The following is a 23,630-nucleotide window of genomic DNA, read 5'->3' on the forward strand; positions in this document are numbered from 1 at the left end:
CTACGAATTAGCCTAAGTTATTAAAGATGGCGGCGGAGCGGAGTCGCTCCCCGATGGAGTCGCCGGTCCCGGCCTCTATGTTCGCCCCCGAGCCCAGCTCTCCGGGGGCGGCCAGAGCCGCTGCGGCTGCCGCCCGGCTCCACGGGGGCTTCGACTCGGACTGCAGCGAGGACGGCGAGGCGCTCAACGGCGAACCGGAGCTGGACCTCACCAGCAAGGTAGGCCCCGGGCGCCGGCGGCTGAGGGGACAGGGCACTGAGGGGGAACCGGGCGGTGGGCCGAGCCGTCTCTGGGGCGACGGCGGGGGCGGGAGGGGCCAAGCCCGCCCACCTGTAAGTGCGGGACGCGCGGCGGGCTCCCGGGCTAGGGGCGGCTCCGGCTGCCCGCGGGCACCGCAGTCCTTCTCTGGTGGCGCCCACCCGGCCTCCCCGCCGTCCGGCTCCCGCCGAGATCACAACCCCTCGGCTCCGCCACGTGGAACGCGGGCGCCCGACGCCGGCAGCTGCCCGCGCAGTGGCGGTCCCCACGCGGTGCCGCCTCCCCGGGACATCGAGAGGGACTCTCTCCGTGGACTGTCCACGGCAGCCGAGGGTCGAAGGTGGCTCTGGCAGGGCGAGCGCGGGAGGATCAGGTAGTCGAAGGGGGAGCCGGGAGGCAGCTGCGGCTCTTCCTGGTGTGGAGAAAGGCAATATTAAGTAGTCACTCAATCAAGAATGTCTCCTTTAGAAATCCACCCAAAACAAAAGTGAAAGATGGGCATGACCCATAGTTTCGTCTTCTGGGAATGGAACCTTATCTTGTATGACTGGAATAATGAAGGACGTTTTAGATCGTGTTTTCTGAGCTTTTGCGAAGGTGGGCAGGATTTTAAGGGCTCAACCTTCTGCTTGGCGCTGGTGGGGGCGGGGATAAATAATTAAGTATAATTTGGGACTGGCGTTTTGAAGGTTCCTAACGTTGCTAAAGGAAAGAATGCTAGGTTGGGAGTCGGACTAGGCTGGGTTCCCTTTGCTGCCCTGCCAGTTAAAAAGGCTCTGTGACCTTGGGAAAGTGTCTTAACCTCTCAGTTCTCCAGCTTCATCATCTTTTTTTAGTACAAATACGTAGTAAAAATGAGAAACGTATGTAAGAAATCTACTACACTGCCGGTTACTTACTACTCAGTAAATGTTTGAAGGGAATTGAAGGAACTGATGATTCTCTGTGCAGATTAAATAGCAGCTGATGCAAGAGAGCACACCCATCTCACCTCCTACCTGTTGTTGGATACTTACAATAGAGATGTTTAATGAGTTTTGAAAACATTTGTGATTTTTTAGTCTGTGGTGACAAAACTTCGTGAAACTTGATCTAAACTGGAGAGAACTTTCTTGAAACCAACCGCTCTCTCCCTCTAGTCTCCACTGAGCGCTTAAAAGCCAGCACTCCAGCTTAGCACAGGGTCCTCTCTGGTGCCTCTACTGCCATAATGAGGCTGCCGGCCAGGTTCAAAGAGAGGATGATCAGGGGAAGTGTATGAGGCAATGGGACACAATGCAGAAGACCCAGCACCTAGGTTCAAAGTACAGGCTCTGATGAGTCAACTCAGGAAATTGTAAGAGACGCACTTGACTCGGAAGCAGATGAACTAGATGTCAGTTCATGGCCAAGGTGCTGAAGAAGCCTGAAAACAGTGGGAAATGGCCCAGCAGAGTTGCAAACAGATTTATTTCCTGACCAACTTATTTAATGTTCCAGGGTAGGGAGGTGTGTCTTCGTCATGAAGCTGAGGAAGTCTTTCTCATTATTTTAAAGATGCTATGTAAATTAATACTGATGATATTGAAAAAAACTGATGTGATGAGAGAGAAGAGATGGGTTAAATAGACTGATTCCTGAGGGAAAGGTTAGAAGCTGTAAGTGTATATACTTGCCATAGTTAAATGTGGGGATGGACATAAGACTCTGAGAGCTTCCAAAGAGAGAGAGAATTAGTGAATTGCGGTATCTAGTTTCATTTAGGAATGACTGGGTGGGGAAATCTGTAATTACCACTTATTGAGCTGTGGAGTGGATGCTTTACATGTTATCTTATTTGGTCTTTACAGTGGCCCTAGGAGGTAGGTAATAGTATCTCCATTTTGTAGACTAAAAAAACTGAGACTCAGAGGTTAAGTTCTTTGTCCAAGGTCACATATGACAGTTTGAGAATGGAATTTGACATGCCTGTTGGTAAACAGCCTCCCCAAATAAATGGTTGATATTTTAATGTTATTGGCAGAAATTCACAAAATGATGGTGTTGATACCCATCTTAGAGGTAAGGGTGTTTTGTTGATAAAGATAAATCTTGCAGCAGTTTTTGCCGATTCCTAAATAATCAAGATAGCCAAGGCAAGATGGAACAGAATTCTTATGTTGTTATAGGAACCATTGGCCTTGGATGGAGAGCATGGCAGTATATGAGATCCCTGTCCTGTGAGTTGCAAGCTGCAGGTAGAAGACCTTGGCATGTAGGTGTAAAACACTGCTCATTAATTTCTGGCTACAGTGCCACATTGTCAGTCCCTGTGGCTCCTGCCCCTTGTGTTAAGCAGCAGGAGGCAGGCTGCTCACACCCTCTTTTCTGTGGGTTGGGGTTCGAACAAACTCATAAGGCCTTGAGCTCAAAGGCTATTTGAAGAGAGGCAAAGAGGCCATGAGGGGGCTGCGAAGCTAGTTTAGGTCAGGGCGCAGTGGGGTTCAGTCAGGGTCTTTGATCTGCTTTGGCTGTGGTGCTCTTCTAGTAAGTGTGGTCCTAAGGCTGTTGGTTTCTCTTCTAGCTGGTTCTAGTGAGCCCTACATCAGAGCAGTATGACAGCCTACTTCGGCAAATGTGGGAGAGGATGGACGAGGGATGCGGAGAGACCATATATGTCATTGGGCAGGGATCAGGTGAGCATAGTTTTCCTTTCACTTTATTTTTAAAAACATTATTTAGAGCACATTTTCCCTCTTTTATCAACTTTTCCTGTTCGTGTGTCTCAGTTGCAGTGATTCTTTAGTGTCTGCAGAACTGTTTGGGAGAATGTGAAAGTACAACGTGATAATGTTAATTCCCACCTTAGTGGTCCTAATGTGCTTGACTTTAAAGATTCACTTTCCAAGAGATTTTACAGAAGCTTCGTTTCTGCTTCCAGTACCCTGCATTTGCATAAGGTGTGATGAAGCACAGAGCAAGGAAACTTCTTGTCTGAGATAATGGAGTAAGTCACAATTAGGTTTAGAATTAAGTCTTCCCTAGGTAGTTCTAGGTCTTCCCCTCCAAGTCTGATTTACCAGTCCCATTGCTGCTTGTTGCCTGCTTAGCAGAGAACCTCTGTGATACTTCTTGATGTCAGCAAGAAAAGGACATCCAGAATTCTCTCTTCAGCAAGGCTGCCTTGCCCTGGTCCACACTGACCAGTCAGTGGGAATAGCTGTGAGATCCTATCACATACGTAGGCTTGTTGCCATTCTGGAAGAGACTTGTTATTGCCCTCTAGCCCTCTTATTCCACTTTAGGGGCCCATTGTTTTAGAGGAAGGCCATCCCCCTGACAGAATCCCAGATTATATCCTGGGCTTCCCACCCCCGGTCATTCCTAGTTTATACTCCCAATGCAAAGCCTGCTTACTCTTACCTTCATTTAGACATTATCTTTGCTAAAATGGCAGCTGGGCTTGTTTAACAGTTATCAGTTTAGCCTGTACTAGATCTTGTCTGTGGTCTTTGCAAGTTTTAAGTAGGCCTCCATGCATCATTAAAGGACTAGTTCTCTTCACTGAATGTAGCTTTTTATAAAGACAGGTAATAATTCTTCTACAGTGTGAGTCTAAGATGGTAGAAATCTCAAAATCAGTTTTGAACTGTTTGACAAATATCTATTAAGTATCCTTCTAAGGTCTTGATACTGTTGCAAAACACTGGATACTTATAATCTGTCCTCTGTCCTGAGAAGGAAAGATGGCATATACATAATTAACTTCAGTAGAAAACAGCATTTAGAAATGCTGCAAAATTGACGCAAGGAAGAAGAGTTTGATCTCCCAATACTGCTCTGCTTTCCTTTGAAATGTTTCTCATGTTTATCCTTTCCTTTCTGTCTTTGCTGCCACCTCCCCAGTTTCAGGTCTTATCACTTTAAAGAAGGCATGGTGAGAGAGATAGGCCAAGCAGGAGGTTCATGTCGAGAGAGAGAGATGGTCAGCATTGTCAAGTGTTACAGAGACAGCAGGGAGAGTTAGGTTCAGAAAAAGCCATTCCATTTGGTGACTAGGGGTTCATTGGTAGCCTTTTGAAAAGCCTTTGTGTCACATCTGGCCTGCTGTAATAGGATGAACCACTCAAAGATCACTTCAAACGTATAAAATTGAAGAAAACCACATCTAGGTCAATTCTGACAAGTCTTGGGACTGTTTGTTGAAGATGCAGATTCTTAAAGCTGAGTTGAGTTCGACTCTGCGACCCATGAACCCTAGCCAGCCAGGCTCCTCTGTCCATCAAATTCTCCAGGCCAGAATACTGGAGTGGGAGGCCATTCCCTACTCCAGAGGATCTTCCCAACCCAGGGATTGAATCCGGAGAAGGAAATGGCAACCCACTCCAGTGTTCTTGCCTGGAGAATCCCAGGGACGGGGGAGCCTGGTGGGCTGCCGTCCACTGGGTCGCACAGAGTCGGACACAACTGAATCGACTTAGCAGCAGCAGCAGCTCCTGCATTGCAGGCGGATTCTTTACGGTTGGAGCCACCAGGGAAGCCCTGTAAAGCCCCCACTGCTCCCTTATTCTTTAATATGAACTCTTAGTGAACTTTACCAGACCTTGATGGCTCACAGTTAATTAACCCTCCCATGGCAAAGCATAAGAACAAACATTCATTAACATGTATCTTACACACCAAAGCATTATCTTGGCATCTACCAATTGGATACTATTAGATTCATAGTGACTCCTTCCTGCTGGAATTCTTTAGAGGCAGAAAAAGATTGCAACTAGTTAAACAAGTTCAACTTCAAATGGAAGACTGAAGGAGATGCAAAGCCCCAGGGGTCAGCTCCAGCACTGACTTCCTGTGTATTTGGGGCTTCCCCTCTGTTGACCGCTTCCTTCATCTGTAAAATGGGGCTAATGGTACCATCACCCCCACCGCCACCCCCGCCTCAGAGAAATCTGTATAGATAAATTAGGTTATTAAAAAATTCTAAGCAGGGTGGAGGATTGTGCTCTTTAAATATACATTCTTAAGACTGATATTAAAAGGAGGCACCGTGATTAGTTAGTTCAAGTTCTGTAGTTAGGTCAGGTTCTGGAACCTGGCAGGTCTGAGTTTGCCTTACGGGTTCTTTCCCTTGCCTTAAAATGGAGATAATAATAGAATCTAGCCCGTGGTATCGTGGTGAGGATTAACACTTGGCATATAGTAAGCACTATATAAATGCTTAGTTAGTATTAGTAGTTAGTCACTTTTTAAAGGTTCCAGGTTATAATTGATTTACCATGAGATCTCTTTCAAAAAGAACCTTGTTCATTCCTCAAATATTAAATCATGACTTTCTAAGAACTAAGTACTGCATTAAAAGTTCAGGAAATGTGGGAGGAGTATTATAAGTTTGTGGCAGGGTCAGAGAAGGCTTAAAAGTCTTTCTGAAGGAGGAGGTGCCCGATGAGTGAATTCTAAAGAATGAGTAGGAGTTTCCTAGGTGAGTGGAGGCAGTAGTCAGTGAGCCTAGAAAGCCACAAGCACAGAGGCATGGGGGCATTGTGATTGTGGAGTTTTTGGTGGATCAGAGGTGATTCAGTAAAGTGGGAATGAGGGTGAGATTGGGAGTGTCAGGAAGGGACACTGGACCGGTAGTCAGGGCCCAGCTCTGAGAGTCTTTGAATGCCACACCAAAGCGTTTAGACTTGTATCCTAAAAGTATGGGGACCCCCTACTGCATGTTGAGCAGGAGGGTGAGTCAGGAAGCAGGACTGAAATCTGACTCGCTTCCCACGAGGCTTAATATGTGGCCCTTAGTGATTGGACCTCTGACTTTTCTCCTTGGCTTTTTTTCCCACTCCTACCAAGTGAGGACATGCTGGAGAAGGCTGATGTGACTGGGGGTATTTTCAGTCACAGAATACTGGGAGCCCTGGATGGATAGGTGACGCTATTGATTGCCCCCTGGTGTGAGATAGAACCTGAAAGCATTGCTTTTCAATGTAACAGAAACAGAAAAGGGGGTCTGGCCAGAATGGCAAGGCAGCCAGCCTTCTCTCAGGAACAGTTCCAATCCCTTCTCTAATCCAGAAGATTTCCAGAGCTCAGTTGGCCATGCATTTAGAAGCTCCTTGACCCAACTGCTCACTCTTTGCTCATTTGTTTTAGCATTTTGCAGACATTTGCGGACTTGGTATAGGAAAGGCACCCCTCATGGAGTGTCCAGGGATATTTGAGATACGGTCCTTATCCTCGAGATGCTTGTGTATAGTGGGTGAAGACACATCCAAAACACTATTCGTGGTAAATTTCATAAGGGAGCAGAATGGGTAGGCTTTTGACAAGTGGAAATGTGCTGATTGGCTTTCCAGGGTAGGAAATACATGAGCAAAGGTGTAGAGCTGGCAGAGTGCAGAAAACATGGGGGATGGTGACTGGGCCATCTGCACTGGAACAGAATATAGGAGGGGAGGATGGGGAAGGGGTGGAGTAGTTCTAATTCCTTAGATGGACACCTCTAAGGAATTAGAACTGGACGCTGCTGGACCTGGGGAGCCCTTCCAAGGTTTTGACTTGAAAGTGACAATGTCAGCGCTGTGCATTGTTTAGGAACTCGAGCTTGTGCATCTATGCAGGATGGGTTGGAGGAAACAGATGGGATTTGTTAAGACCAGTTAGGGATCTTGTGATGATTCAGGTGAATAAGGGCCTGAATCAGGCTGGTGACATTGGACTGGCAAAGAAAGGAGAGCAGGAACAAGGAAAGCTAGACTTGGCAGGACTAGAGTGATGAGTATTAATCTTGGGTGACTGGAAGGATAGTGGTGTCATCAGAAACAGGGAAGGCAGGAGGAGGAACTGGTCTGGCATTAAGGGGAGCCCTTGCCAAAGGAACAGGCTCTAGGTGTGGAATCAGAAGACCCATGGCCCCTCTGCTCCCTCCCAGCTCTGAGACCTCTGGGTTCCGTGTACCCCAATACTAAATGGGAACAGTAGTATCTAACTCATAGGGCTACAGGGAGGACTGAAATGCTTTGTTAATGCTGTTAGTTTTTGTGCTGTTGTTTAAAAAGGGAGTGGATAGAGCTCTGGGAAGAGGACTAGTTATGAATGTTTTTTGTAGTTTTCAAATGACAGTGGAAGCCATAGAATATCCAGATAGTTGAGGGGAATGTTCAAGGATAGAGAAGAGGGCCACTGACCAACTACTGAAAAAGGCTGGCATCTAGGGGCAGGAGCAGGAAGAGCCAGGAGAGGAGACAGAAGGAGAAACCAGAGGGTGGGAGGTGAAGCAGGAGAATCTGGGGGACTTCCCTGGTGCTCTAGTGGTCAAGGCTTCGAGCTACCAGTGCAGGGGGCACTGGTTCGATCCCTGGTTGGGAAACTAATCCCACATGTGGCAAGGCATGGCGAAAGTAAATAAATAAAAAGAAAAACAGAGTTCGGGTTATAGGCAAGCAGAGTGGGAGTGAGGTGCTTCAGTCAACAGGGACGGTGGCCAGTGGCGTTGACTCTGCAGGCTTGAGGAAAAGACTTTGGATGAGGGGGTAGAAGGCGTCTGCTGACTTGAAAGCCAGTTTTTTCCCAGAGGCATCAGATCAGTGAGTAGGTGGTGAGGAGGTACAGTCACCAAGTGTCCTCTGGCGGGGATGGCAGCACGGTACATTTGCTGGGGCACAGGAGGAGAGGTTGGTCTCCTTTAGTTTAGGAATGGCTTGAACTTGTTTGTAAGGGGAGACGTGGAAGCAGATGAGAGCAGCTGCAGGGTCTTGGGAGGCAGAAAAGAAAAGAGGTGGGGCATATGCTGCAGGTGAGCCCAGGGAAGGAGCAGGGGTGCTCTCGGGGAGACAGGCTGGAGGAAAGCGGAGGCAGCTACTGTGGGAATTAAGTGTGACTCCATGTGGGAAGCACCTGACCAGATTGTCAGACAGTAGGCACTCCATAAATTACCGGTTGATTGGTCCTTCCTCCCTCATCCTAAGCTCAGACTCAGTTTTTCCAGCTCCTTGCTGGACGTTTCACCTGAGCCACCTCCGTGAAAAATCTGTCCCTAAAGCCGTTCGTAAATTCTCTCCCCATTTTCCTTTGTCTCCTGTCCTTGTTATCTCTTGACTGTATTATTAGAATTCCTTCCTAAACTTGGCTCCCCGTTTCTGGTCTCTTGCTTGCCAGCACACACTTTACATTGCTGCTCAAGAGATCTTTCTGTCCCACGGCGATCTGATCATGTTACTCCCCCATGTAACCACCGAGGCTTCCCTCCCTGGTATATGTGTGTGTTGCTGCTGTGTGATGTTCACCTGCCTGACCATTTCCACCTGTCACATGGTCTCCTGCCACTTGACATCCTGCTCCCCAGCACACCAAGCTGCTTCTCGGTCCCTGAATGTGCCATGATCTGCCGGGCTCCACGCTTTGCTCTGCTGCTTATCATGTTTTCCCTCCTTTCTCTGCAGGCCCGTTTTTCATGTTCGGAGTCCCAGCTTGAAGTCGGCACCCTGCAAAGCTGTGTTCAGCTTCCCTAGGCAATGCTAGTTGCTCATGCTTTACATTCTCTTTGTACTGTTGTATAGTACAGCACTCAAGCAGTATGGCAATTAATTAATTTCCTGTCTCTCCCACTGGGCTGTGAACCCGCCAAGGGCACCTGTATTCCCAGTACCCAGCATGAGACTTGGCATGAAACCTGGGAGAGTCTCCCTGATTACCATTGAAGGAATTAATGACTGCCCTGCTTAATGGGGAAGCCCTGTTACTTATGAACTCCACACGTGCCCGAGTGTCAGAAGTGTCAGGTAGAGAGCCATGTTCTGCAGTGCCCAGAGTGGGGCCCTGGTGACGGGTGGTTAACTGGCTGACTTGGTGGCAGCTGACGTGTGGACTCTTGTCACCAGATGGGACTGAGTACGGGCTGAGTGAAGCTGACATGGAGGCCTCCTACGCCACCGTGAAGAGCATGGCAGAGCAGATAGAGGCTGATGTCATCCTCCTGCGGGAGCGGCAAGAGGCCGGGGGCCGTGTGCGCGATTACCTGGTCCGAAAACGAGTAGGAGACAATGACTTCCTGGAAGTCAGGTGAGGGGCCCTGAACAGTTCCAGGTCCCCTGCAGCATGACCTTGGGGTCCCGGGCACCATAGAGAATGGTGATTGAGCCTTTGACACTGGGCACACTCACTTCGTCCTTTTGCTTCCTGAGGCCTGGAAAGAGTGTCCAGTGACATCAATAGCTCCATTCTATGTTTCCATACTTTTTCATCTTTAAATCCTCCCATTTGGAAAGAGTGGGAGGGAGGCCAGCCCTGCGTTCTGTGGCCACTTTGTGGGGGTACTTGCTCTCCCCTCAGCCTGGGAGGCTAGAAACCAGGGTCATGGAGGAGAGCATCATGTGCCCCTCTTGGCTTTAGGGCTCTTGTCGGGGAGCTCAGTTCCTCCTAAGTAACATTTTAGTCCCTGGGTACAGCTCCAAGAGCATTCCCAACGTGCTCACCCATGACTCAAAGGAGCAGAGAACTGGAGAGGCTCAGGGGTGAGCCCGTCCCTACAGGTCCAGTTGCTGGAGTTCACTTCACTCACCTACCAACTCTCACTCACCCACCAACTCTCACACAAATGTATGGGTTTGTGTACACGCAGGGTAGCAGTTGTGGGCAACGTGGATGCTGGCAAAAGCACGCTTCTGGGGGTCCTGACACACGGGGAGCTGGACAATGGGCGAGGCTTTGCCCGCCAGAAACTCTTCCGCCACAAACATGAGATTGAGTCGGGTCGCACCAGCAGCGTGGGCAACGACATTCTGGGCTTTGACAGTGAAGGAAATGTGGTAAACAAGCCAGACAGCCACGGCGGCAGCCTGGAGTGGACAAAGATCTGTGAGAAATCCACTAAGGTGATTACCTTCATCGACTTGGCCGGCCATGAGAAGTACCTGAAGACCACTGTCTTTGGCATGACCGGCCATTTGCCTGACTTCTGCATGCTCATGGTAAGTGAGGTGCTGCTGAGGAGGGCGGGGGGCTTCGGCTCGGATCCTGGGATATGGTGGTATACAAGTGTTTACAATTGTTCTGAGGCAGGAGCCTTTTGGTTTAGGGCCTTGAAACCGGATAAGAATGACAAGTGTTGCAAGGGTGCCCGGTCTTCTCAAGGGTGTACCTTGATCTTTCTGCTAGGTCAGGCCAGGAAGAGATCCTCGAAGAGAAACCAAGGTGCCATCTGCAGACCTCTCTTGTTTTTCAGAGAGGTGTAGAGGAGGGTTCTCCCGGGGCGTTTCTTACTACCTTCTGAAAGGAAACACCTCTGAAAGGTGTTTCCTCCTGGGGTCGGGCTATTTTTGAGGTGATATTGGGCAGCACCCTCAGAGATGGGGCAGCCTGGGGACGAAGTGGAGGCGAGAGCACGGACAGCCACTGAGGGGCTAGAAGGCGGTCTCTTCTGAGCCTGGGACTGGTGTCCGCCTCTCACAGCTACTTGTTGAGAGGCTTCTGTGTGCCTGGCACTGTGCCAGGCCCGAAAATAGAGCCGTGAACAGGCTGTCCTGAGCACCCATAGAGCTCACAGTCTGGTGGGAATAGACTTTTCAGCACCTCACCACGTGGATAAACTGAAGAGGGAAGGGAGCAGAGGCTTCTGGGCTGGATCACGTTGTGAATCCTGCAGTTGGGTCTCTTGGATCTTCCTGGCCAGAGAGTAGGAGTCTGTGAGGCCCACAGCCTTGGTCACGACTTCAAAGCTTTCACAGAGTGCAAGCAAGCTGGTTTTCCTTTGGCAAATCCTTCTCAAAGCCCTTCCCCATTTCCCAGTCCCTCCAGCTGCCTGTATTAATAAGTATAGTAAATGAAAGCATCTGTTCAGCACAAACTTGATCAAGTTGCCCAACGAACAGGTTCTCGGGCAAATTCTCTCCAGCCTGGAGAGCAAAGAGAGGCAGAGCATATGTGTGAACACTCGTCAGCTCTCTGCCCAAGGTTCTTAGGATCTCAGTGTGGTTCATCTCCTGTGTCTTTGGACGTTGCAGAGGACCCTTACCAACCTTGACTGGCCAAGGAAAGCTGCTCTTCCCGAAGGGGTTTTAGAGGAAGAGCGTAGAGTGTATTTGGGGCAGTTGTTGGATTAAAATTAAGGGTATAGAAATCAGTTTAAAATGAGCGTTTTTCTAACTGAGCTACAGTTAGCTAGTGTCAGTCACTTTGCGACCCTATGGGCTATAGCCCTGCAGCCTCCTCTGTCCGTGGGATTTTCTGGACAGGAATACCGGAGTGGGTTGCCATTTCCTTCTCCAGGGAATCTCCCCAACCCGGGAATCAAACCTGGGTCTCCCACATGGCTACAGTGATCAATGGACATGTCTTCACCCCAGATGAGATGTTATAAATTATTTAACTTTTAGGTCAGGAGCTAAATACTAAAAATCTCTGTAGAAAACAATGAAATACTTGATTATTGTTTCATGGCAGTCAATTTCAAAAAAAAAAAAAACCTTGAAAATACAGAGATAGCAGAGAGAGAGCTTTCTCATATCCCTCTTGGAAGAAGAGAAGCAGGTCTGGGTAGGTTAGGAAAGGTGGTGGGAGGGATGGGAAGATTTAGGAGGAAGATGGTAGAGAGGTCGTGGTGTAGTCAGAGGGAACATGTGTGGGCCATCTGTGTTGGTGGGGTGATAGCTCCCCTGGGAACTGTGATGACCAGTGAGAGCATCGCTTGAAAACACTCTGGAATGTATGAAGGCCTGTATAAATATGTCATGGCAATTTTAACCTTATTTTGTTTTAGTGAGTAATACATGCATATGGTATAAAAATTAAAAGGTACCTAAGGACTTTAGAGGCTTTCCACTTTAGAGTGAGAAGTCTCTCTCCTGCCTCTGTTCCGTTTTCTCCGTAGGCAACCAGTACAGCCAGTTTCTTATACATCCTCTAGAGATATTTCGTAATCATACCAGCAAGTGTGTGTGTATTGAAAGTAGATTATATTATAGACATTGTGACTCTTCACCCCAAATGCCTCTCACAGGTCCTAAAATACTTGAGCGCACAGTCTGCTACTGTTTTTACACCCAAGAAGATGAACAAGAGTGCACTAATATCATACAGTATCTAGTCTAAAAGTGTTTACATTATCTCAGATGTTCCCTGGGATGTCTTACAGCTGCTTTTTTTCAAACAGTGATCTAATCACCACTCTTATACCACCTTGCTTTTCTCCCCTTCAAACATATCTTAGAGAGTACCCCCATATCAGTGGAGAGGAATTTCCTCTTTCTTTTGCAGGCACACTTGTGCATGTGCATTAATTCATGTAACTGGCCTTTATGATACTTGGAAATGTTTATTGTTACAGGAAGGAATGATAACAGTAGTAACAGTGGCTCTTGCCTGAAGACCTAATTCCTGCTAGTTCTGTGTGGCCCTTTAAAACATGTTTGGTTATTTAAACCTCAAGTGAACCCTTTAAAGTGAATATTATTCTCCTCCCATTTTATAGATAGGGTAACTGGGGGCCAGGGATGTTAAACTGAATCCACTTTGATGACTCTGGACAGTTCTTTTCCCAGACTGAGTTTGTCTTCTTTTTTATTGCCTCCAAGTCTCCTCAGATTTTGACAGGCCATCTTGTTATATGGGAGGTTAAAGCGGTCTGTGCCCAGCCCAGCTTTCAGCTACAGCTGTTTGGTTTCTGGCCGAAGACTTGCGGCCCCTGTGTTCTGTTCTGATAGTGGCCTCAAAGATGAGAGTGCTCTCTTCCCTCAGGCTTCTTTGCGCCCCTGTGCCCACCAGCAGCACTCTCTGTGCCCCTTGTCCTGATAGTCCTTTCTGTGTTGGGGCAGGTGGGCAGCAACGCTGGCATCGTAGGGATGACCAAGGAGCACCTGGGCTTGGCGTTGGCCCTCAACGTGCCTGTGTTTGTGGTGGTCACCAAGATTGACATGTGTCCTGCCAACATCCTACAAGGTAAGTGCTGGCGGCAGCAGTCTGTGGCACAGTCACCCACGGTGGCTCCTTGGTGGTCTGCAGCCTGGGATCTTCTGCTTCCTTGTACTGGGCATAGACCTTGGCCTGAATGTCCACCAGCCCAGAGACTTCTGCTTCCTCCCTGTTTGGCTCTTGGTCTGAGCACAGCCTGGAGTTACCTCCTGCTCATTGTTCCTTCTGGTTAAAAATGCAGGATCCTTGAAGGCCCTAATCTGGCATCTCTTTTCAGATGGTTCTAGGCAGAGGGAGTTGGGTTTTTCCATCTAAGCTGGGCATATATGGAGACATTTGGGCAGAGTCTGATGGTCTTTTGCAACCAAAGGCTTCAAAACAAAGTTGAAAGACTAGGCTATAGATGGTGGGAGAGAATGATCTTTCTGGAGGGCCTCGTAAGGGCTTCTGCAGGTGTCTAAACATCCAGAGATCCTCTTGTCAGATGAATTTTTTCCCAGGAAACAGAGCATTCTAGGAACAACACTGTCCTTCTCATGGACCCCCAAGTCACTTGCGTATAGGATGTGAGTCTTCTAGAGACTCTGGAGAAACCTGACAGGTTTCAGACCTGTGGCCTGAGCACACACTCCCCATCAGTCTCCTCCTACTCTGGCAAGCATTCACCCAGTTTTGGCCCTCCTTCTCTTCTCCAGGCATTATGGCATTTAACACTGTGTGTCTGTCTGTCTCCTGCTGAGTCAATAATGAGTGGACCTGTCTTGCCTTGGAAGCCTGGCCAAAGAGAAGGCTGTGTCCCCCTAATTTTGTTCCATTTCACCCTTTAAGAAACCCTGAAGCTGTTGCAGCGCCTGCTGAAGTCACCAGGCTGCCGGAAGATCCCTGTGCTGGTGCAGAGCAAGGATGATGTGATTGTTACAGCCTCCAACTTCAGCTCTGAGAGGTAATGGTGGGGAGCAGTCACTTGGGCACAGGCACAGAGATTGGTTGAAATAGATGATTCTGCTCGCAGCGGTGTTGCTCAGGGGCTGTATGAGGTGACCCAGATTGTGAGGTGCTGGCCTCACTGAAGTTGGAGTACTAGCTGAGACTTCAGTGTCCTTATCTGTGAAATGGATGTTATCTTCTTCATAGGGCTCTTGTAAGTGTTGGCAATGATGTATGTAAAGCACTTAGCACTGCGCGTGGCTGGTGTTTGATAGATACACAGCCATTTTTATAACTGTTTCTGTTGACTTTTAAAATAAATATATTTTATTTATTTGGCTGCACTGGGTCTTAGTTGCGGCATTCCGGATCTAGTTTCCTGACCAGAGATCAAACCCAGGCCCCCTGTATTGGGAGTGCAGAGTCTTAGCCACTGGACCACCAGGGAAGTCCCTAATTTTTTTTATACTGTTGTTCCTCAAAAGCTCTCTAATCACAGATGAGTTTTGGCATTTACTCATTAGCATGTCCTTTGATTCTATAAATATATATATATTTTTGGCCGTGCTGGATGACTTTTGGGCTCTTAGTTCCCTGACCACAATTGAACCCAGGCCAGCAGTGAAGGTGGTTGACTGCCAGGGAATTCCTTGATTCCATAAATATTTATTGGATGTTTGTTCTGTGCTGGGCTTTTCATTTAGGCATTGAGGACTCAGAGTTGACTTGGGCACAGTCCTTGTCTTCAGGGTGGTTGGCTACTGGTCAAAGATAGTCTCTTGGTAGTAGTAAATTTTGTTGACTCCGCTTCTTCTCCCGTAGTCTTGGGGCTGTTTGCTCCAGGACCCAGAGCAGCCCGACATTTTGGCCTTTCTCTCTGCCCTACCTCTGTCTTTAGTACCACCAGTTGGCCAGCAGAGGGGGTACGCTTCAGTTGGCCCCATTTCAGTTCATTCATTTTGTTGAGTGCCGGTTCTGTACAGTCCTTATTCTAGATGTAGCAAACGTGTAATTCCTGATCTTGAGAAGTTTGATTAACCATGGATAGCAGATAGGCAGGAAACTATTATATATAGAATGGATAAGTAGCAAGGTTCTACTGTGTAGCATATTCAGTATCCTATGACAAACCATAATGGAAAAGAATATAGAAAAGAATATATTATATTGAATATATATGTATGTGTATAACTGAGTCACTTTACATAAAAATTTAGCACTGTAAATCAACTACTATATTTCAGTGTTTGTTTTTTTTTTAAAGTTTTCTGAAAACTCAGAGGGAGTCAAGGGTACCCATCTGGGAAGGATTCTCTGGAAGGAGGCGGCATTAGAGATGGGCTATTCATACTGAATACAGTTTCCTGATGAGAGGATTTAGTAGTTGGATAAGAGGGAAGGAGTCCAGGCAGGCGGATTAGAGTGAACAAGTACATGGGAATGAAAAAAGCTTTGAGGAGAAGGGAGGATTCGCCAGTCCAGCTGGAATACAGGACTCTGAGAGAAATAAACTGGTAGGGGTGTCGGGAGGAAGGATTCCATCTGGTATCTCATCAGTGGAGAGTTGGTTAAGGGTTTAAGGATGTGTGCGCTGTAAGAAGAAGGGGTACTCACGAGCTCCCGGAATAGGGCAGTGGTGCCAAGACAAGAGAGGAGGGGACAGATTTCAGGGACAAAATGGTGTAAGGAGAGGAGGCCTCAGGCACGGGTCGGTGGGCTAGGCGGGGCCTGAGAGGCCAGTGACGGCATGGTGGGGGCACCCTCAGTCACAGCAGCCGTGCCTGAGGCCTCCTGCTGCTCCTCCCTGCTCAGGCAGGCGCTCACCACGGGCGCACCTTTCTTCCTCTGTCTCCACACCACACCCCCACCAGGATGTGCCCGATATTCCAAATCTCCAACGTCACAGGTGAGAACCTCGACCTGCTCAAGATGTTCCTCAACCTGCTGTCCCCTCGCACCAGCTACCGGGAGGAGGAGCCTGCCGAGTTTCAGATTGACGACACCTACTCCGTCCCGGTGCGTGCGTTTCAGTGGGCTGAACAGGGTTGGGGCGCTGAGCGGTGCTTCTCCGGGGCTGTTGGGGCCAGCTTGTGCTGCGGATGGACTCACTGGGCTGGGGTCTTCTCGGCAGGGTGTGGGGACCGTGGTGTCTGGGACGACACTGAGGGGCCTGATCAAGCTGAACGACACGCTGCTGCTGGGCCCAGATCCCTTGGGTAACTTCCTGTCGATTGCTGTCAAATCCATCCATCGCAAGCGCATGCCTGTCAAGGAGGTGCGCGGGGGCCAGACTGCCTCCTTCGCACTGAAGAAGGTGAGTGTGGAGAGAGCTGCAAGCTCCCTCGGGCTCTGCGTCACGCTGGGCTCTGACTCATCTCCAGCTCTCAACAGCTGCTCTGCAAGGCAGGGAGTGCTGACCTCACTTTTACAGATGAGGAAACTGAGGCTCAGAGAGCCTGAGTGACTTGTCAGGGGAGCATACTGGGACTTGAACCCAGGCCTGCGGCCTCCTGAGCTCTGTTCCTCCACACAGTGTCTGGCCGTGGTACCCTGCACCAGGGGTGAGGTCAGCTGGGGGCCTGCCTGCTGTGCAGAGGGTCTTTCTACCTGGGGCTGTTGAGGTCTCTTGCAGAGTCTCTTGCCATTCAGCTTTCAGTTCCTGGGGCAGGGGACTGGGGTGACTGCTGGCTCCTGGGTCACCCACTTTTCCCACCAAACAAATTAACCAGCAAGGCCAGGCTTTCTACTTTCCATCAGTCGTATTGTGCTTACCCTGTTTCTCCCACTTGAGTACTTGCCTATCTTTGCCCTTTTGCCACTCACTCAATTCTAGCCCATCCACAAGGTCTGGCTGAAATGACGCTTTCTGACTGAAGTCTTTCCTGAGCCCCCATAACTACCCCCTGACAGAGCCCTAAAGTCTGCCTGGGACAGTCTGCCCTAGAAAGCTGGTGGTCCAGCGCAATGAGAGGTCAAGGCCCTGTTGGTCCCAGTTCTCAGAGGGACTCCTGCCCCACCACACCAGGGCGTGAAGCCACAGGGCATTACTGTCCCTGAGGTCTGGGGTTCCCTCTTGTTTTCAGATCAAGCGCTCATCCATCCGGAAGGGCATGGTGATGGTTTCTCCACGCCTGAATCCCCAAGCTTCCTGGGAGTTTGAGGCCGAGATCCTGGTCCTTCACCACCCCACCACAATCAGCCCGCGGTACCAGGCCATGGGTAGGTGTCAAAGGGCACTGCCAGCCATAAGTCCCCGGCTCCAGCAGCCCTCACCCCAAAGTTCCAGCTGCAGCCAAGAGTCAGGTCTCTGTCCTGTTTAATGACACCATCCCCTCTGTTCCACCTACAAGCTGTAGCCTGTGGTCTGTTCATTCTTGCAAACACTAACCGAGCGCTGGTTCTGCGCTGGGCACTGGAGACTCGGACCTGCCCTCAGAGACCTCACACTCAGTCCTTCAGCGGACGTCTGCCAAGCGCTGCTGTGTGCCAGGCAGTGATGCTAAGGTGCTGGGGGATAAAGACAAGATGGGTGAGGGCACTGCCATCAAGAAGCCCAAAGTCCAGAGAAGGCACGCATACCAGCAGAGTGCCTGTGTTCAAGAACTAGGACGGTGGGTCCAGGGACCAGCGGGGTCTATAAACTGAAGGACAGTGGGAGAGTGTGAGGCAGGATCAGTCTGAGAGCAGGCCTCCAGCTCACTTAGCCACACTCGGCCCCTCCAGGTTTAGCCTGCTACATAGCTCAAGCATGGTTCATGCTTTCACTCACTGCCTCCCCTGCCCTGAGGCCCCTGGGTGGCTCAGGCCTCTGCTGACCTCCTGGCTCCCTTGGCAGTGCACTGTGGGAGCATCAGGCAGACGGCCACCATCCTGAGCATGGACAAGGACTGTCTGCGCACTGGGGACAAGGCCACCGTTCATTTCCGCTTCATCAAGACCCCCGAGTACCTGCACATAGACCAGCGGCTGGTGTTCCGGGAAGGCCGCACCAAGGCCGTGGGCACCATCACTAAGGTATGGCCGGGCAGACCACCTTGCCTGCCTGCAGGAAGTGCTGGGGGCTTCCGGTTCTAGCCTGTGAGCACAGCACGCTCTTCTCGAGAAGCCCTGTGAAATCTTACCAAGTGCCATCTGCTCTGCTGCCCTGAGAGGCATCCCTAGACCTCCCGTCCTTCTGGGCTTTGGTGGCGACCACGGTGGAGAGAAGGTGGGGTTGAGGCATGGCAGTCGTCGGTAGGAGAGAATGGTGGGAGAATTTCCTGGCCTAGGCAGGGTCAGCTTCTGAGAAGCTGGGCACAGGCTCCAGTGGCCTGGCTGGGGCAGTGCCCTTACAGTAGTGGGTCCAGTTGGAATGAGTGCTGGCCAGCATTGGGGCATAGGCTCAAGCTCTTTGTGTTCTGGAGCCCGCCTCATGCCCTCTGCAGACTTTATCCGTGGCCTTGAGTAGGGGCCCTTGAGAAAGTGGTCTGATCCCTGCTCCATACAGCCTGTCTGAGATCTTGGAATCAGGCTCAGGCTTGCTTTCTCTCCAGAATGGCCTTAGGCCCATTCGTGTGACCCTGGGCCTGCAGTGTGTGTTGGGGAGAGGGGAGGATCGTGTCCTTGAAGGCCCCCTTGCTTCGGACTGGCTGAGGGTTTGGCTGAAGCTACTAGCACGTGCTCTAGTGCCCTTGGGGGTGCAGCCGGGCCTGTTCCCTGCTTTGAGATTGAACTGGGATCATCAGGGAAGGCTCTGAGTCAGTCTTCCTGGGTGGTAGCTCTTAAGAATTCTGATGGCAGCACTCCAAATGCTTCCAGCTCCTGGGAGACTCACTTGGTCTCTTTGGGAAGCCTGAAATGAAAACTTGCCCCAGACTTTTGTTCCATGGGCAGCAGGAGGTACGGTTGATGCTCAGGGCAGGCTGGACCCCCTGCCTGGGAGCTGAGCTGAGTAGCAGATGCTGGGGTTCACAGATTGTGGGAAGAGCAGCCAGGGTGGGGAACAGCCTGAAACCCTTCTGGGCTGGGTGGAGACTGCTGAGACATTGGCCCCGACCATGGCAGCCTGAGTGCACTGAGGGGAGAGGGCAACTCGCCACCCTCCAGCCCCTGCCTGCCTTGCCCAGGCCCTCCAGGCCAGGGGTGGGAGGTCCCTGAGACCTCGGGCTGGGGCGGGGGCAGTTGACCCCATGTCATGGCTGACAACTCCAGTCTTACCCCCACCCCCTTGGTTCTGGCAGCTCCTGCAGACCACCAACAACTCCCCAATGAACTCCAAGCCCCAGCAGATTAAAATGCAATCGACGAAAAAGGGTCCCCTGCCCAAAAGAGAAGAGGGGGGCCCCTCTGGAGGGCCCACAGTGGGGGGCCCCCCACCAGGAGATGAAGCTTGCTCCCTAGGGGCCACCCAGCTGGCTGCATCCAGCAGTCTCCAGCCACAGGTGAGTGCTTCCCCAGCCAGTCCGGCCCCTGACCACCTCAGGCGGGTGGGGGCGAGAGTTGGGGGTGGAGGTGACTCACAGAAGAGCCCAGGCAGCCTTTGCCAGCCTGCCGTGTCCTTGAGTTCCTCGGTGGGTGTTTCCCACACTCCAGGCCTGTAAGTGTTCTCTAAGTGGGAGCTTTTGGTCTCTTAAGGCAGTGTTTTTCAAACTTGAGATGTGGCCTACGTAAAGTCAACTTAATGAGTCAGACCAGCATTTAGTTTTAATGAAATAGAATTTAAAAATGTCAGAGTTTCCCTGTCACAATAAGAGTGAGTGGTGTGTGTGTAAGAATACAAGTAATGTGTGCACACTGCAGCCACGGGTGTCCGAAAGATGCTGCCTTCAAGGGTCCTTCTGGGCCCCTTCCCCAACGTGACGTGAGGGGTGGGTGGCCTCGGGCCCCGGTCAGTGTGGCTCTCACTCAGAACCTCCGGCCAGCTCTGGGCCCTGGAGTCCTCTCCTGGCACCCCCACATTGCTCCTTTCCAGAGTCTTCCCTGACTCCTCTCTGGATAGAGACCTTCTGCCTGGACTCCTCCTTCCTGCTCTCCCCCCGCCCTCCTGTCGAGTCTCCCCTCTGCGTCCTTTGCATGCTTTCCCTTTGCACCTGTCAGCGGTGGCACGTGTTTGCTCCCGCCCCCTGTGTGCCCCCTGAACTGCTCCTCACACCCTGATCACTGGGACCCACCGCCTGCGTGGAAGGCAGGGTGGGCGCCGGCTCCATCCCAGACAGCCGCTTGCTCACAGGCGGCCCCCGCTTCCCATGGCCCCTCTGTACCCTGTGCTGCCCTGGGCCCAGCGGACCACCGCTTCTCAAGCTCCTCCTTCTCTCTTTCAGCCCAAGCCCAGCAGTGGGGGCCGGCGACGGGGGGGCCAGCGTCACAAGGTGAAGTCCCAGGGGGCCTGCATGACTCCCACCAGCGGCTGCTGAGTCTCCCCAGCCCACCTCCGCCACCCGAGGGATCCTAGTGCTCTGGCCCCGGCTCTGCCAGAGGGACCAGAGCAGCCCTGGCGCCACTTGCCCTCCCCCGGCCGCACCCGGAGCCTCATCATTCCCCCCACCCCCATTTTCCAGGGGGGCTGTAATTTATAAGCTGAGGAAGGTGGCCAGACTTCCAGAGAGGACTGGCCATCTCCCACCCTCCTCCCTGCCTTCTTCCTCACTCACACCTCTTTTGTACATCCGGGCCCTTAGTTTTTATTCTTTTTATTATATATCTCTCTCTCTATCTAGTGTGCGTGTGGTTGTGTGTGGGTATGTGTGTCTGAGGTGCAGGAGTGCGGCCGTTCAGGGCCCTGGGCGTCTTTCTTCTTTTTCCTCTGTGGCTGGCCACCGGCCTCCAGGAGCTAGCTGGCTGCCTGTCCGTGCGTCCGTCTGTGTGTGTCTGTGCGAACCTTCTGGGGCTGTTGGGCTGACGCGCCCCGCCTCCCTTTCCCTGTGTCCATTCTCTGCGCCTGGAGACGCCTCGGGGCTGCGGGCGTCCAGGTGGGAGTGTCTGCTGGTACTGGAGTCCTCCTTCCGGCACTTGGGAATCTTAGCAGAGCCAAGAGTGGTGGTTCCCTAGTCTCTTTCTCCCTCTTGTTCCCCTTGAACCCCCAAACAGTTAATGCCAAAAGCTCTTAAGCTGTAACCTGTAGATGTGTGGAGGGTATTGGCAATTGGATTGTAGGGTCCTCCTTCCCCTATCTCTGACCCTCGCCCTTGATCTAGACAGCTGATGGCTTTTCTTGCCCCTCCAAGACAATCTTCTGTTTGCCTAGCTGACTGGGGTGACCCCTCCTCGGCCGATTCTGTCACGGTAGAGGCTCTCGCCTCGCCCTTCCCATGGCTGCCTCCTGCTTGGACTTGGACTCTGAGTCTTGTTGAACCTCGGGCTACTGAGGACCAGGATTGGGGGCCGCCCGCTCAGGCTCACACTCAGCAGCCCATCTTTTTGGTGGGGGTGCCGGCTGTTCCTCTGAGCCAGGCAGGGTCAGAACGCCTCCTTGCCCACATCGCCCCAGTGTGGCTGCTACAGGAGCACAAGAGTGAAGGGCCAGAGCCCCAGATTGGGAAGCTCTAATTGGAGTACAGGGAGGGCAGGTAGGAGGTATTAACAAGATTCTTCCAGACCCATCTCAAGAGTATTAAGCCCTCAGGAAGAATCATTGCCTGGGGTGGGAGTGGTGTTGCCCAGGCCAGAGGGCAACGTGGGCCCCAAACCAGCCTGGCCTGAGCTGTGGACTAAGCCCTCACTTCAGGGTGGACTTGTGGGCAGAGCTGTGTTCTTTCTCTAGCCTGGGACACTCACCTACCTGGCTGGGTCCTTTCTCAGCCTCACCTCCCCTCCGTCCCCAACCCTTCACCACTCCTCCTGCGTCCAGACCACTGGTCCCCTCTCCTCCCCTCCTTCTAACTATTTCTAGTTACCACTTACCTGTGGCCATGGACCGACCAGACCAGCACACAAAATAAAAGTTTGTTCCAAGTTGACGGTGTCGTGTTCCCTGCCCAGCCCCTCCAGGTGGAGGCGCTGCCACAGGGACCTCCATTGCTTTGCCTGCCCTGGAGCCCCGGCTGCAGGCGGGGCCTGTAGGAGCCCAGCCTCTCCTGCCAGGCAGGCGTGGCTTCAAGAACCCAGGCTTCTCGGCCAGCGGTGACCCAGGACCAGCTGGCATCCTCTGAACCTCAGCTTCCTCATCCACAGCAAGAGAGGTGAATGCCTGCATCAGGTTGTGAGGATTCAGCGAGAGAAGGAGCATGAGGTCCCGATGTGCCCAGCATGTGGGAGGTACCCGGTGAGTGGTCACCGCGTGGCTTCTCACCCACGCTGGCTCCCAAGTCCACAGCAGAGGCCACAAGCTGAGTCACAGGCTCCAAAGGAGAAATGTGGCACGGACTCGGCTCTGCTGTGCAGCTGGGACCGTGCCAGGCATTTCCCTCGCTTCATGTTCTTCGACATTCGCAGCTACCATCTGTGAGGGAGGTGGCGTTCATGACATCTTTCCAGTTAAGGAGAACTCGGAGCAGTGCCCCCAGCCGTTCCAGTCACCCGCTCCAGCATGTCCTCCGGTCGGCCCTGGTTCCTTTGTCTGCTGGCTGTTTCCCCTTTGCTTTTTTGACTCTGGTTCTGCTTAGAGGGGCCCTGCCCAGTGGTGCCTTCATAGTGGGAGTTCCAGGTGGAGTAGCAGCGCCTGCTCTCGGTTCCCATGGCAGGTGCTGTGGAATTTCATGTGGGACCCTGAAACAGGCAGAACCACATTTGGTTGGCAGTCTCTTGCCTCTGTGAACATAACCACTTCCTTTACATTTAGATGCTATGGCTTCCACCCTGGCCTCTGCCTTCACTCAGGTCAGTCTTATCTCTGTGGTCACCGGGCCCCCACCTGCTAGCCAGGGGACTGACGGCAGCATTTTACTGTCGTTGGCTGGGACTGCAACGGTCCTGTGTGAGTCTCAGCCCTACCCACTATTTGGAACAAACCACCAGCCCTTTCATAGCTGATGAAGAAAAGTTGTTAATCCAGTCATCTTAAATGGCAAATCCTGACCTTCTGCAATGCAGTTAGCATGTATGGCCTTTTTTAATTCATCCAGGCCCTCTGTTCTGGCCTCCTGACTTTCCCAGCACCAGAATAAGGTAACAGGAACATGCCATGGTGCAGGGAAGAGTAGGTTTGACTGGGGTCATGAGACGGACCATGGAGAAGATGGCTAGGTGCCATGGTCAGGATGAGGCATATGTTGAGTCCAGATGGGGAACCACCCCTGGCAGGCTGTACCATGAAGGACTCATGAGATTTGAATATGCACAGACAGGCCCCAGAGGGCATGAGCGGAGGCCCTGAGCTCTCTGTATGTGGTTGGTTCCAGAAACCATTTACTGGTGCTGCTTAGGGATGTGGCCTTTGTTGAAAAATGGTGGTAAATACAGTGCCGGTGTTAAGTGAGACAGGAGGCAATGAAGCAAGCAGCTGCTGAGCAGTGCGCCCTGGGACTGGCTCTGTCCTGGTGTGGAGAGCTGAGGGCTTGAGCAACTGGCCCAAAGCCTTGGGCCTGGCTATGGATCCCACCCAGCACCCTCTCCTATAGCAGTTCACCCCCAGCTCCTCCCTGCTGACTTGTTCCTGCCTTTATTTTCTC

General features: G+C 51.5%; 1 protein-coding gene across 6 annotated transcripts in view; it reads left to right on the top strand.

Annotated features, from left to right (window-relative positions):
* Positions 1-23,630, top strand: part of GTPBP1 (GTP binding protein 1) — a 26,214-nt gene continuing 2,584 nt past the window's right edge. The window contains exons 1-12 of one of the 6 annotated variants that reach the window (XR_011566846.1): positions 1-218; positions 2,801-2,912; positions 9,093-9,273; positions 9,833-10,181; positions 13,023-13,146; positions 13,948-14,062; positions 15,918-16,062; positions 16,178-16,360; positions 17,130-17,265; positions 17,882-18,060; positions 19,266-19,466; positions 22,195-22,839. Coding sequence is in view for 4 of the 6 variants with exons in the window: in XM_019961819.2 (XP_019817378.2) it covers positions 27-218; positions 2,801-2,912; positions 9,093-9,273; positions 9,833-10,181; positions 13,023-13,146; positions 13,948-14,062; positions 15,918-16,062; positions 16,178-16,360; positions 17,130-17,265; positions 17,882-18,060; positions 19,266-19,466; positions 20,346-20,438 (2,010 nt within the window). In the remaining 2 variants the exon portion in view is untranslated. Of the gene's footprint in view, positions 219-2,800; positions 2,913-3,157; positions 3,224-9,092; positions 9,274-9,832; positions 10,182-13,022; positions 13,147-13,947; positions 14,063-15,917; positions 16,063-16,177; positions 16,361-17,129; positions 17,266-17,881; positions 18,061-19,265; positions 19,467-20,345; positions 21,976-22,194; positions 23,627-23,630 lie in introns of those variants that run through there. The other 5 variants (XR_011566845.1, XM_070790417.1, XM_019961819.2 and 2 more) reach the window with 5 other exon arrangements.

The sequence above is a fragment of the Bos indicus genome, chromosome 5 (genome assembly GCF_029378745.1).
Source record: "Bos indicus isolate NIAB-ARS_2022 breed Sahiwal x Tharparkar chromosome 5, NIAB-ARS_B.indTharparkar_mat_pri_1.0, whole genome shotgun sequence".
In the NCBI taxonomy this organism is placed as follows: Eukaryota; Metazoa; Chordata; class Mammalia; order Artiodactyla; family Bovidae; genus Bos; species Bos indicus.